At 57.4% G+C, this 13,390-nt stretch overlaps 1 protein-coding gene across 1 annotated transcript in view; it reads left to right on the forward strand.

Moving 5' to 3' along the window:
• The first annotated feature begins 555 nt into the window (after positions 1–555).
• NDOR1 (NADPH dependent diflavin oxidoreductase 1) overlaps positions 556–13,390 on the forward strand; it is a 14,273-nt gene continuing 1,438 nt past the window's right edge. The window contains exons 1-14 of the mRNA XM_009703052.1: positions 556–690; positions 1,155–1,232; positions 1,662–1,759; positions 2,572–2,670; positions 3,350–3,451; positions 3,924–4,130; positions 4,467–4,588; positions 5,578–5,798; positions 6,163–6,270; positions 6,972–7,086; positions 8,081–8,227; positions 8,854–8,972; positions 9,879–9,899; positions 11,513–11,604. Coding sequence (XP_009701354.1) covers positions 556–690; positions 1,155–1,232; positions 1,662–1,759; positions 2,572–2,670; positions 3,350–3,451; positions 3,924–4,130; positions 4,467–4,588; positions 5,578–5,798; positions 6,163–6,270; positions 6,972–7,086; positions 8,081–8,227; positions 8,854–8,972; positions 9,879–9,899; positions 11,513–11,604 — 1,664 coding nt within the window. The remainder of the gene's footprint in view (positions 691–1,154; positions 1,233–1,661; positions 1,760–2,571; positions 2,671–3,349; positions 3,452–3,923; positions 4,131–4,466; positions 4,589–5,577; positions 5,799–6,162; positions 6,271–6,971; positions 7,087–8,080; positions 8,228–8,853; positions 8,973–9,878; positions 9,900–11,512; positions 11,605–13,390) is intronic.

Raw genomic sequence — 13,390 nt, forward strand, 5'->3', positions numbered from 1 at the left:
CGTGGAGAGCAGCGTGTGCCTGGTCACATTTTTCTCTGTCACTGAGATCCCAGGCTTTTCCCCCAGCCCCCTCGGGTGGGGATTTGCAGGGCAGATGATGTTAAAACCAGAAACGTGGAACCCAGGGGTGCGCTGACCCTGCGCTGACGAGGATAGTTAAAACAAGCCCAAACGTGTATCGCTGTCCCTGGATTTTAAGACTCCCAAGCCAGTCCACTCCCTTGGTCCTGGCAGCAGGGACAAGGAGCACAGTAGAGTCCCCACTGCTGCTTCTGCGGACGGGGACGCTGCAGCAAAGGGGAGGTCACTCAGCACTGCGCAGGGGTGGAAAGAGAGCCCAGGAGCCTTGAATCCTGTAGCTGTCTCTGAACTATTCAACTGTTCTTGCTTGTTTGCAGTTTCAACCTCATGAATGTCACCTGAACCCACAGACACCAACACTCCTTTCAAGGCTGGGTGGGTGTTGGTGTGATGCCGAGCCCAGAGCCGGTCCAGGTCTGCCTCCCTTCACCTTCCTTCACCTCCTGGTGAATTCTCTGTTTTTGTCTCTTGCAGATGGCGGAACGGAAACTCCTCGTTCTTTATGGCAGCCAAACCGGGACGGCTCAGGATACAGCAGAGAGAATTGGCAGAGAAGCCAAGCGACGGCACTTCCAGTGCAGAGTGGAGGCGCTGGATAGCTATGACGTGGTGAGTGGTGACACAGAGGGGTACTCCAGGCACTTCGGGTGTTGCTCCATCTCCACCAACCCCATTTCTGGCACTTGGGCATGCTCTACCCTTGCTGTGACCTACTGTGTTTCGCCAGACACTGCCTCTGTGCCCTTCCTGAGGGCAGCTTGTGCTTAACTCAGCTGAAAGGGTGTGAAAACTGACCAATGACTCTTGGGATAGAGCTCGTGTTAGATGACAGACGGTCAGCCGTACACTGCAAGGCAAGGAGCACCAAGGAGCCGATGCTACAGGCAGCATGTGGACAGCACATGGTGCTGTATTGCCTGTAGAGGAGGTTGTGCCACGCAGGGCTGCAGGTTTTATTCTGAGTGTGGTCTGTCCGTGAAGTTGACGTGATGTGAGTAGCCACGTTGGGACAGCCAGGACATGTGTTTGTAGGCTGCCGACGTGAATATGCCTTTCCATGTTTGTGCCCACAGGCCAACCTTATCAATGAACTACTGGTGGTATTTGTGTGTGCAACCACTGGCCAGGGTGACCCACCTGACAACATGAAGGTAGGATGTGCTGCTGTCCATGTTGCTTTTATATTCCTGGTCCAGTGTCTGGATTTCTCTCTTGAAGCAGCTTGACCAATGGTTAATTTTTGGGGGGGGAGCTTTGGAGCAGCACCAGTCACATCTCATGTTACTGATGGGACATGGGCAGGGAGCTGGTGCGGTTTCAGCAGCTTAACAGCCAAGAGGGGCTCCACCATCACAAGAGCCATGGATTTGTGGAGAGCTCACAGAGCGTCATCCTCCTGGCCTGTAGCAGTGGTGGCCACTTTCAAGGGTCACCTCTGCAGAAAGCCATGCCTCCCACTCTGTTGGGACTCAGCGGAGCACAGGAGGGACCTGTTGCGTGGGCAAGAGGTGAGCTAGGGACAGGCAGGCAGGTAAGGCTTCCTTGGCAGCAGTGTGACTCCCTGGCCTTGTCCTTTCTAGATGTTCTGGCGGTTTCTGTTCCGGAAGAACCTGCCGCCCAGTTCTCTCTGCCAGCTGGACTACGCCGTGCTGGGCCTTGGTGACTCCTCCTATCCCAAGTAAGCAGCTCTGCAACTCCTTGCCTGCCCGCAACGGCCACTCCTCACAGCTCTGGCTGCAGGCAAGACCAGAGTGGCTGGAGAATGAAGAGGGTGACAGAGGGGAGACAGAGCCTGACTCTAGAGCAGCAGCTCAGATGAAATGTAATTCCCACTAGCCTTAAAAATCCTTGCCCTACCAGCCCACATCCCTCCTAACCCCCAGGAACTGGGCTTCTGCCTGTTTCTTTTTTCCTGGCCTCTTCAAGCAGATGCTTTGCTGCAGTGTGTCAGAAATCATTTTTCAGTCAGTTATTATAGCCATTCAGTTCTCTGTCTGAATTGGAGGAAAGCCTGTGCCAGGGCAATTTCAGTGGACCAAACCAATAGGAGACATGAAACATAGAGTTTTAGGTGGCAGCCAGCCCTGTTGGTCGCAGTTCTCTCCCAAAAGACTGTTCCCATGTGCCTGAAAGAGCTGTAGTGGGCAGGATGGGAGTGTGGCTGAGGTCCGTGGGGCAGTGAGGGGCTAGAGGGAAGGAAGTGTTTCTTTGCCCTGGGCACAAGCTGCCCTGAAGGGAAGCTGGACCTCCCCGAGTCCCTTCTGGGAGCTGGACACAGCCTGTGTAGCCCAGCAAGTAGCAACCAGCTGCTTCTCCAAGCTACCCCAGGATGGAGGTATAGGCTGGGCAGGGCACAGGGCCAGCTTGTGCGTACTAGCTCTGGCTGGACCTGCCTCTGTACTGCTCTGGCAGCCCTGGCAGCATGTGCTGGCTCATGTAGCCAGCGCCTGCTGTCCTGACCCTCTGCAACTGCGGTTATTCTCTGTTCAGGTTTAATTTTGTTGCGAAGAAGCTGCACAAACGAGTGCTACAGCTTGGGGGCAACCCTCTGCTGCCAGTGGCGTTGGGAGATGACCAGCATGACTTGGGGTAAGAGCCTAGTGTAGGGGCGGTGGCGGGGGGGCCCTGGAATGCACTACAATTTTGTCCTTGGGCTGATGGCAGGGCTGTGTATGCCCCAGCCTTGGGAACAGCAGTGTGCTGCTCCCACCATGCATCTGCTCCTGCACCCCAGACGTGGCCAGCAGCCTCCTGCTGCTCTCTATGAACATACTGGTCTCTGCTTATAACTCTCCTGTGTCAAGACCTGGGTCATTTGCTTCTCCAGGGTGTCCCATGATGCCCAGCATGTGCCAATGGCTCCTGGCTCTGCCCCAGTCCTGTCAGACCAGAGGACAGCTGTATCACACAGCCATGTACCTGCAGGCATGACAGCAGCCTGAGCTGTACTGCTGTTCTCCTTGCATGGGGCAGAGCCTGTGTGTGGCTCGGGGGACAGTGACTGCCACTGGCTGTGCTCGGGGGGTTGGTTCTGTTTAGATGTGAGTGGTTGTGGCCTGGAGAGCAGGTGAGTGCTTAGGGTAGCTGAGATGTGTTTCCACACCTGAAGCTGGAGGGCATGGAGCAGCTGCCTGTGTCATGGAAGGGGAGCTGAGGTGGTTTCCCAGGGAGGACCAGTGTTGTCCGGTGCACTGGTAGCAGTGCTTGAGCCTGGAGGGATGATGGGCGAGTCACAGCTGCGCTGTAGCCCAAATCTTCTCCCTTGCAGGCCAGATGCAGTGGTTGATCCGTGGCTCCTGGCTTTATGGGACAAGATCCTCGCCTTATATCCTCTCGCTCCTGGCCTTGAGGTCATCAGTCCAGATGTACGGTGAGTGCAGAGGGTAGGCAGGGACTGCTGGAGCTGGCTGGTGTGAGATGCCATGCTTCCTTGGCTGTTGTCCAGGGTGGAGATATGCCGTGCTTTGACCAGGAAGCCTCCCTACACAGCTTCTGGTGTCCCAAGTATCCCTTGGACTTTGGCCATGGATAGCCCATCTCTCTGGACTTGATGTCCCCTTGTCCCCTGGGTGTGTGTGTCAGCTGCTGCGGCAGGGTTCTGCCCATCCTGCTGTCCTGGTATGCCAACCTCCCTCTGCCTGCTCTGGAGCCTTTGGGATCCCCTTCTCCTGGCAGTCTGCATTGCATTCCCTTACCACAAGCCAGCTCCAGGGGACAGGGATGGTGGGTGGTGGATATTGTGGGAGGCTCCAGGCCTCTCCCTGCCTCCAGCCTCTAGGACTAGAACAGCAGAGAAGCTGTGGTATGGATGTAACCACTCTGCATTGCTCTCCTTACCACAGCCTGCCCCCAAAATACACCCTGCACTACCTGGCTGAGAACTCCCCGCACCCTGATGGTGGCCTACTCCAGCCAACAGCACCCAGGGCTGTTCCCTCTGAGCTGCATCCCTTCGCTGCCCGGATGGTGTCCAATCAGCGCGTCACGGCAGAATCCCATTTCCAGGATGTCCGGCTCATTGAGTTTGATGTCACGGGCTCAGGGATCACGTGAGCATTTTCTTGACTCCCCCAAGCTTTGCTGTGTGGCATCAGGTGTCCCGTAGGCTGCCTTCGTCTTCCACTCCCTTTCTTCAGTAATATCTGAGGCTGCAGCCTTGTGGATGTGGTCCCTGCTGCGTTGTCCCCCTCCATGACAAAGTCAGGGACATATGGCAGTGCGAGTCCTGCCTGTGGACCAGCTCTCTTTGCCTTGTCAGATTAGAGAGCACAACTTTAGTGACATTGGAAATTTGGCTGAGTTGTGGCCTCTCCCCTGGTGTGGGTGCTGGTCGGGCTGGCGGTGCTGTGCCCATGGACCTGCACCGTGGCTGCGAGCATCCACAGGTTCAGCGCAGGCGATGTGGTCATGATCCAGCCCCAGAACTGCCCCGAAGATGTGCAGCAGTTCTGCCAGCTCCTGCGCCTGGATCCAGACAGACACTTTGTGCTGAAGCCCACGGAGCCCGGTAGGTCCTGCCCGCTACTCCTTTCCCTCCCTGCTGTGACAGGGCAGCCCCCTGAGCTCTGGCCCAGCCTGGAGCTCTGCTTTCCCTTTGCTGTAGACCTGGTTAATAGGGAGCTGGGAGCGGCTGATGGATACAGGACATCTGCCTGGCTAACAGTATGGGGGTTCTCCTTCCCTCCCAGTGCTGTGCATGTGTGGATCCTGCATTAGGGCCAGTGTGACTCGTGGGAGGAATCCAGCAGTGTCCAGGCTGCACCCATGCCTTGTGTCTTTGGAGCCCTCAGCCCAGAGTCTGGAGGATCGCACAGCCTCCCCAGCCCAAGACCCGAGCAGGAAGCCTGTGCTTCCTTGCCTGGGACGTGCAGGTCTCCCCACTCTGCCTATATCCCAGGGACCTACTGCAGGTGCTCCTGCAGCCACAAACAGCACCAACTAGAGAAACCCCTTGGAGCCCTTGGGACCTCTGCAGTCTGCACAGTACTGGGAGAGTTTTCTCTCCTGTTCCCTGAGTGCCTGTTCCCCTTCTATCTTCCGTGTGTCTGTCAGTGCTGGGATTTGTGCCTGGCAGGCAAACCCAAGAGAAATTCAGGCTGCCTCTCACACCCTTGGGAGAGAAGTAGGAGACGAGGACAGGCCTGACACATACAACACTGCTGATTATTTCAACTGCATTATGTGCAGGCAAAGGTGGGACCCATATGGATAAGGTATTATCCTAAAGCACTTGCATAAAGTAAGGGACAGCTCAACCCCACTGACTTTCTCTGTTGCAAACCTGTAGGCTTGAAAAGCAAGCTGGGGAGAGCAGGAAGGAGTGAGGGCCCATGAAGTTGGCTCCACTTGCACATTCATGCAACGTGTGGGTGCCTGCAGACAGCAGGGCTGCCCTTGTTTGGGTGCCTGGGGAGCTGCAGGGGCAGAAGGCAGGCAGTGCTTGGGTATCTGGCCCTGGTGCTGGCCCTGAGCTCTCCCTGCTGCCTTGCCCTGCAGGCACATCCCTCCCTGCCCTTTTGCCACAACCCTGCACCATCCGACACCTGGTCACCCACTACCTGGACATCTCCTGTGTGCCACGGCGTTCCTTCTTCGAGCTCTTGTCCTACTTCTCTACGAACGAACTGGAGCGGGAGAAGCTGCAGGAGTTCAGCTCTGCGCAGGGCCAGGAAGAGCTGTACAGCTACTGCAACCGGCCCCGCAGGACCACTCTTGAGGTAAGGCTGGGGGAGCATGGCAAACCCACTCCATGAGGGCTGTGCCATGGCATAAAGCACCCAGGCAGATGATCAGCCATGATTTCTTGGCTGGGGAATTTAATCTACTTCACCCACTTTCTGAAATGTCCTTGGATTTCCACCGGTGGTTAAGACCTGCTCCAAATCCTTCTGGGCTCTGTGGTGGACCCTGTGCTGCAGCCTGGGTGTGAGGGGAGGGCGGTTGGTGCTTGGAGGTACCCGGCATGGTGCCTTTGGTCGAGAGCAGCGTGGCACAGCAGTGTGGGGCAGCCTCTGATGCCCCAAGAAGCAGGCTGCCTGCTTTCTGGGGTGTACCAGTTCTCACCCCCCCTTGGCTTTGCAGGCCCTCTGGGATTTCCCTCACACTACCTGTGCCATTCCACCCGAATATTTGCTGGACCTCATCCCTCGCATCAGACCCCGTGCCTTCTCCATCGCCTCCTCCATGCTGGTAAGAGTTCAGCCCTTTTTGACCTCGTGTCAGGCTCTGAGCTGAGGATCTGACAGGGCTGGGGCTGACTGTAGGTGCCATGCATGCCGCGGATGTTCAGGCTGTAGTCCCAGGCCCTGTGAGCACCCACGGCCCACCCGAACCCCAGCTCTGGTGTGAGCATGTGGCAGGTCGGCGTGCTCGGGTTTTGGCCAGCCTCCGTATTAGGGCGCTTGCCCTCCTGCAGCCCTGCAAATGCTGGGGCTGGGCCAGTTCACTGCAGAGGTCTGCTGTCCTCGTCACGGGGAGGAGGTGCCACAGAGGCTGGGCACATCCCTGGCTGGTGTGGCCGTGGGAAGGGGGAGTGCTGCTTCCTGCTGCTGCCGGGAGGTGGCAGTGGGACCTGGCCTGGTGACTTGGGGGACTCAGCCCACGTACGGGTGGCGTTTGTCCTCCATGGGGGCCTCTTGGGCTGGACAGTCTCTGTCATGAGCTGTGCAGAGCATTCCCGCAGCAGCGCTTCTCTGGGAAAACACCTTTCACTACTGGAAAGGTTTTGGGTGAGGGTGTGCTCTGTTCTGTGTCCAACAGGTTAGGAGGAGTGTTGCAAATGCCCTGGCAGGAGCTGGGCACAGGCTTTGCCCCTGGAGAAGGCACTGGGCAATTTCTGCACAGCCGTGCTGGGTGTCTTCTCCTTTCTCATGGTCCCTGTCTGGACACAGGCTCACCCTGACCGGATCCAGATCCTCATGGCAGTAGTGCGGTACAAGACACGGCTCAGCAAACCCCGCCGTGGTCTCTGCTCTACCTGGTTGGCTTCTCTCAACCCAGAGCAAGGTAATTGCTTGGACTCCGTGAGAACCCTGTGTGCTTGCCACAGCACACAGAGCTGATCCCACAGGACTGTGGTGGAGCTGTGAGTGTGCTGACCACGATCTGGAGCTGCTTGGACCCTGGGTGGAGCACCATCACCACGGGGAGCTGGAGCTGACTTGGCAGGACAGGCTGAACTCACAGTTGCCATCCTTCCTTGCTGCTCCCATCCTCTTCAGAGCATGGTGTGCTCCTCCAACTTGCCCTGAGCACCCTGAGGTCCTGGTTTTCTCCCAGCTGCTCAATCCTCCTGCTCTCAGCGCCAGTGTGCCCTGCTGTTCCACAGTGGACTGCTCCTGGCCTCCTGGAGCTGGTGGTGCTCTGACTGCCAGACACCTCTAGCCCCACAGCACCAGCTCTGGGAAGGCTGATCCTTCCTTTGAGCACATCCATCCTGTCCTGTGAAGCCTTTGTGTGTTTCTCACCTGGTGTAACCACAAAACCCCTCCAGCTGGGTCCCCAAGCAAATGTGACAAGCTCATGGGGTCTCCCTGCTGCAGGATGGTAGAGAATGGCTCAGTATGACTCCAGCGGAAGACTGGATCTTCTCAGAGTACCTAAATGGGGATCTTCACCCCTCCTCTGGCTCCCAGAGAAAGCAAGTTTGGCCCTCTCTTACTCAACAGCTGGGTCAAGATCTCTGCTCGCCTCCACCGCTGTCTTCCCTGGCACCAGCAGTGTGAGAAGACTGTGCCACAGTCCGTGTGCTGGTGGGCTCTTGCCTTGCTCTGGGGTTCACTCAGGTGCTTGCAGAGACCGTACTGAGACAGCTGAAGCACTTTTTGTACACACATAGTGTGTCCGTGGCACCAGGGTGTCTTGATGCCGGGGTGGTGGTAAGCCAGGTGCCATCCGTATCTCTGGGCATCCTGGAAGAGTTGGAGGCTGGGCTGGCCCTCTGCAGGGTGTGTTATGGATACAGTGGTGGTGGTGTGATACCGGTCTGTTTGTTTTGCAGGTGATGTCCGGGTGCCTCTTTGGGTGAAGAAAGGAGGACTGAAGTTCCCATCTGACCCTGTCACCCCCGTGATCATGATTGGCCCTGGCACAGGGGTGGCACCTTTCCGAGCAGCGATACAGGAGCGGGTGGCACAAGGATGGAGAGGTGAGGGATGGTCCTGGGAGGGACTGGGGGTGCCCCGTGCTGCAGGCAGGTCTGTATTCAGCATATGGGAAAAAGAAATTAGGAACTCCTGAGGGTTTGGACAGGCCTAGGCTTTGCTGTGTTTGAGTGGGAGCAAGCTGGGCTCTGGGGCAGGTAGGGACCAGAGCATGGTGTGTGCAGCCTGTGTGATTATTCACAGGCTGTGCTGCAAGGCTGCCCCTTGGGTCAGGGTAGGGCTCTGCAAAGGCTCACTCTTTGCTCTCTGTGAGTGGAGATGGGTTATTGAGCTCATCTTCTGCTGCACGAGGAGTCACACCTCTGCCCTTGTCCCATCCTCATTCCTCTGGCTCAGCTGTGGGTCTCAGGGGAGCTCTTCATGCTGTACCTGCCCCCCACCTCCTGCTTTCCCAGCACACAAGGGCCTCTGGTTGCCACAAGCCACCTGGCTTCATGTTCACATGGTTCCTGAGCCCTCCTGGCCCTTCCTGGCCAGGGCTGTCAGCCAGGCCTGGCAAAGAGGTGAGAGCCTTGGGGCTCTGCTGCAGACCCCAGGGGCACTGATGGTCCCCAGCACTCACAGGGCATTTGGCTCACCCAGCACGGCCCTTCTGGTCTGCTCTCTACAGGGAACTGCTTGTTCTTCGGCTGCCGCCAGAAATCCAGGGACTTCTACTGCCAGGCGGAGTGGGAAGAGCTGGTGATGAAGGGCTTCCTGACACTCTTTACTGCCTTCTCCAGGGACCAGGTTAGTTCCCAGAGGAACAGAAGCATCTTAGGCAGCACTGATGGGACTCTGTCAGTGTTTCTAGCCTCTGTACCTGTTGGCATGGCCTGCAAAGGGCCTGGTGCGGTGGCACAGTGGTCACCTTGCTCCCTTGCACCACCTGGGTGCTGGCCAGGATCCCCACCAGCAGTGCAGTGCTGCTGCCCAGCCAGGACACGTCTGGCTGAGTTGAACTAGAAAGGTTGCTGGGACAGGGCTGGTCACCAGGCAATATACTTTCTTCGTTGAGTGCCACCCTCCCCACCATGTCCCTCTGACTCCTGAAGCTGAGGAGCTTGGCCTCTGTGCCAGCTCTCCCTGAACCTCAGCTGTGCGGGAGAAAGCTCCCTGGAGGTATGAGCACCCCCACAACTCAGCCCCTCACTTTGCTCCCTTATTTTTCAGGCAGTGTCTTTGGTAGGCAGATCTCAGCCCCTCTCTGGGCTGCAGGGCTTTTTATGTTGCTCCGTGAGCTGGGACTGTGTTTCACTGCCTTGCCCTGTCTCTTGATGGCACTGAAAACTCTGCCTGCCTTTGAAACAGAGAGATCTGATAAAAAGGGTCAGTGAGAATGGGTATTTCTAGGTAGCTCAGCTGCACCAGTCCTTTTCTCCTGGCTGTGTGCATGCATTGACATGAAGCCAGCATCTTTTATCCAGTCACTTGTAAGGCATGAGTTGAATGCTCCTGTGAAGGCTTTCCAAGCCTTTGATGAACAGGAACAGCACTGCAGAGGTTTGTTGGATGACCAGTCTGCCTTTTTTCTGATGGCTGACACAGTGAAGTGGGGACCTGATGCTCCCTGAATCTGGAGAGCAGTCTCAGAACCTCCTCCTGCCCTCACAGACTCTGGAGGGACGGGGACTCACATCGGAGTGTGCCTCCCAGCCTCCCTTCTCTGCCTGCTCCGTGGGCCAAAGCAGTTTGTCAAGAGAGTCTTCTGCCACCGAGCCCTTGCAGTGCTGCGCAGGGAGGCGAGCAGGAGCGCAGCCAGGTAGGATGTGCCACATTGGGCCATTGTACCTATGGCTCCAGGAGATACCACAGCCCTTAACTCATCAAAAACTTTGTTTTCAAAGAGCCTGGCAGAACCTGGGATGCTCTATAGCTGAGCAGGATTTCCCTCTTCTCTCCATAAGGTCCCCTTTACGGTGACCTTCTGTCACATCAGTTCTGCCCTGCAGTGCAGACTGATTGATCCCAGCCTAATGCGGCTGTCACTAATTCTCAGCAGGATGCCCTGGGGTTTAGCTGAGACGTCGTGACCCGAGTTTGTCACTGGGGTGCTCTGGTTTCTAGGTAGGTGCAGATCCTTAAATGACCCGCTTGGAGCCCCAGCCTCGTTGGCAGAGCCTCTTTCAGCATTTAGCTGATTAACATTAATGATGCTGAAGCTGAGCTACTGGCTGGCTGTGTTGGTGCTTGCAACAGGCTCGCTTACCTCCTGCATTGCCGGCGGCCGGATTCGAGCAGTGGAGCTGTGCCCGGGGGTGGTTTGACTCTCCAGTGCAATGCAACCAGTGGAGCCGCGTGGGTCCTGGTGACCATGTGGTGACCAGCTCTTGTGACAGCCGGGGCTGGTTGCTGCTTGGGGTTGCTCCCACGCACACCTCGAAACTGCAGCACGCAGGGAGCCTGAGACGCAGCGAGAACGTTGTTGCCTTTGGGGCTGGATGGGAAAGAGGAGGACGTGGGGAGAAGGCTGTGCTCAACTCACCACTGTGCAGAGCCCGGCACGGTGGGACATGCAGCAGAGGGCCTGGCCTCCATCACAGTGTCACCTTTGTCACGGAGAAGCCGTCTGGGCCAGCAGTGAATTCAGGCATGTTGGCAATGGTGTTCCTCTTGGGCAGAAGCCAGGGCTGTGGGCAGTTGCTTGGATGCATGAAATCTTGTGGATTAACCCTTTAGGAGCTCTCCTCGGTTGGGCCATACTGTGCCAAAACCCAGTCATATCCAGTCCCTAAGCATGGCAGACAGGCAAGGAGTGGCTCTGAGGCCATCCCTCCAAGCTTTCTGCTCTTCCAACCTATTTCAGGTCTCTAGCAGGTGACAGGGCTGGGACTGGCAGCCAGGGCTGTGGGGAAGAGTCTCTGCCCTGCGGCAACCTTGGTACGTGGGGGCCACAGAGCCTCCTCTGCCCATGCTGGGAGAGGAGAGGGCAGAAGGGGAGCCCTCATGGAGACTCACCAGCTCATGGCCCTGGCTGTTCACCAGAGCTGGAGCAGGCACAGGGCAGCCAAAAGATTTGGGGGGGCAACTAGGGACAGATTCCCCACCGAAGCTCCTGCTGCCGCACCCATCTCCCACCAACCCACCTCAGTGCACTGACATGAGGTGTGCGGATCCCTTTCCCTGTGCCAGTTGATCCAACTGCTTCTCCCAGTGCCCTCTGCTCTGGGGGGGCTGCGCTGCCCCAAGCTCTTGCAAACAGCCCCTGAGAGCAGTCCCCAGGAGCCGGGCAGGCGTGCTGGAGCTGGATCTGGGGCTACTGCCAGGCTCAGCACCATGTTTCTCTGCAGGAGGAGAAGGTTTATGTTCAGCACCGCATCCGGGAGAACCGAAGGCTGGTGTGGGAGCTGCTGAGCAGGAGCGCTCATGTCTACCTGGCTGGGTGAGTGAGAGGTCTCCACGCAGGGACTGGGGGAGTGGGGCTGCACGTCGCTGCTTCTCCATCTCCCTGGAGGCTTTCCCTCAGCTCAGCCTCCAGAGTGAGTACATCCTGCACCCTGGCAAGTCTCTGGCGGCTGCACTGACTGCCACAGAAGGACCAGCTCGTTCCTTCTCTCTGTACATCCTTCTCTGCAAGCCCGGGGCCAAGAAGGCCATTTCTCACCTAGTGCGTGCTCCACTTAGGAGGGGCAGAGCTGCCACCATGGTAAAGGTGCTTCAGCTGACTCCGTGTGCCCATCCCTCCAACTGCCAGCGCCGGTGACCAACGCCACCTGAAAGTGACGCTGGCCTCTGACCCATGGCACATCCATCCACAGGAGAGCCCTGGCCTCTCTTCACACCCCTCTCCTCCAGTGGGGCTGGTGAAACCAGAGAATAAGGCTTGTGTGGTTTCTGTGGCTGCTTGGGTGGGCAGGAGGCTTTTAAAGCACAATATACCAGGGCTCCACCGGTGCTGGAGCTCATCAGCAACAGCTTTTGGGACCCTTGGGACATTCTGGCTGGCTCTTCGCAACCAAAACTGCCTTCCCGGGGCAGGGACGAGCTGTGTTGCACTGCAGCCTGCCTCCTTTGACAGTGCAGTCATTCACCAGGTGATTGCCTTGGACTGGTTGGAAGTCTTGAACTGTTGGCCAAAAAGTGGGCTCAGGCCTTTGGAGGCAGAGCATCTGTAGCTCCGTTCCTAGCTCAGTGGCTCTTTTCCTGGGCAAAGCCCTTAACCTGCCTGCCCTTGTCGCTGCCTGTATGGCAGGGAGGAGACCGCTCACTCACTGCCCGGGGCAAGGGTTGTGAAATGCTTTGGGCTCCTTGGGCTGGCGAGAGGCTGGCGATGGTGTTTGTCATGCACCCCGTGACCTGGAAAGCACCGTGCAAACCTCTGCCTTGCTGTCGACATGAGCGGCAATTGCAGGAAGCTCTTTCCTGCCTGTCCCGCACGAGGGGAGGAACTTCCCCAATGCCTTGTGGGGTGAGACTGGCCTCGCTGCATTCCTGGGAGAAGGAGATTTTTGTTTACTGCCCAGGAAGCAAAGGCCAGGCTGCCCACCACTCTCTCGTTCACTGCTGTAGCAGCGCTGCCACCTGGTCTGGCGTGTCTCGCTGCATCGCAGGGTTTCCTGGGGCTCTTATGCCAAACTGAATATTCCTACCCATGGATCTGGGGTTCAAGTTTGGTTTCTTCCATCAAGCTGCACTTGGGCCTTGGGGTTGTGCTTCTGTCCACAGCCCAAATGCTGAGACCGTTGGGCAGCTCTTGAGTGAGCACTGGGCATGGTGTCTTGATGGTTCTGTCCTCCTTCCGTCCTCTTTGCTACTTTCTGGTGTTGATGGAGACACCCTGAGGATCAGTGTCTTGGGAAGAGGAAGGCTTGCAGAGCTCTCCCCATTGCAGGGTTTTGCAGTGGCTGTAAGGATGGTGTTTTGGACATCGGGGTTGCTCCAAGACGCTTTTCACTGAGGTCTTTGTCCGTGGCATGGGGTGGCCCTCAGCTCTGATCAGGCAGGTGGGATCCGAGAACCTTGTCCTCCCTGTATAAGTGGGAGATGTCCTGTTGGCAATGGGCACTTTCCCACCTGTCCAGAAGAGCCCACACCATGTGTAAATACTCCTGGGATCGCAGTGCCCATCCCTGGCCTGCAGGCTCTGAACTGCCGGTGGGGTGCCAAACAGGAGGGTGCAGATGGGCTAGCCTGAAAATGGCCTTTCCCCCCCCCACCACCCCCCAACA

This window comes from Cariama cristata, unplaced genomic scaffold (genome assembly GCF_000690535.1).
Source record: "Cariama cristata isolate BGI_N322 unplaced genomic scaffold, ASM69053v1 scaffold22496, whole genome shotgun sequence".
Taxonomy (NCBI): domain Eukaryota; kingdom Metazoa; phylum Chordata; class Aves; order Cariamiformes; family Cariamidae; genus Cariama; species Cariama cristata.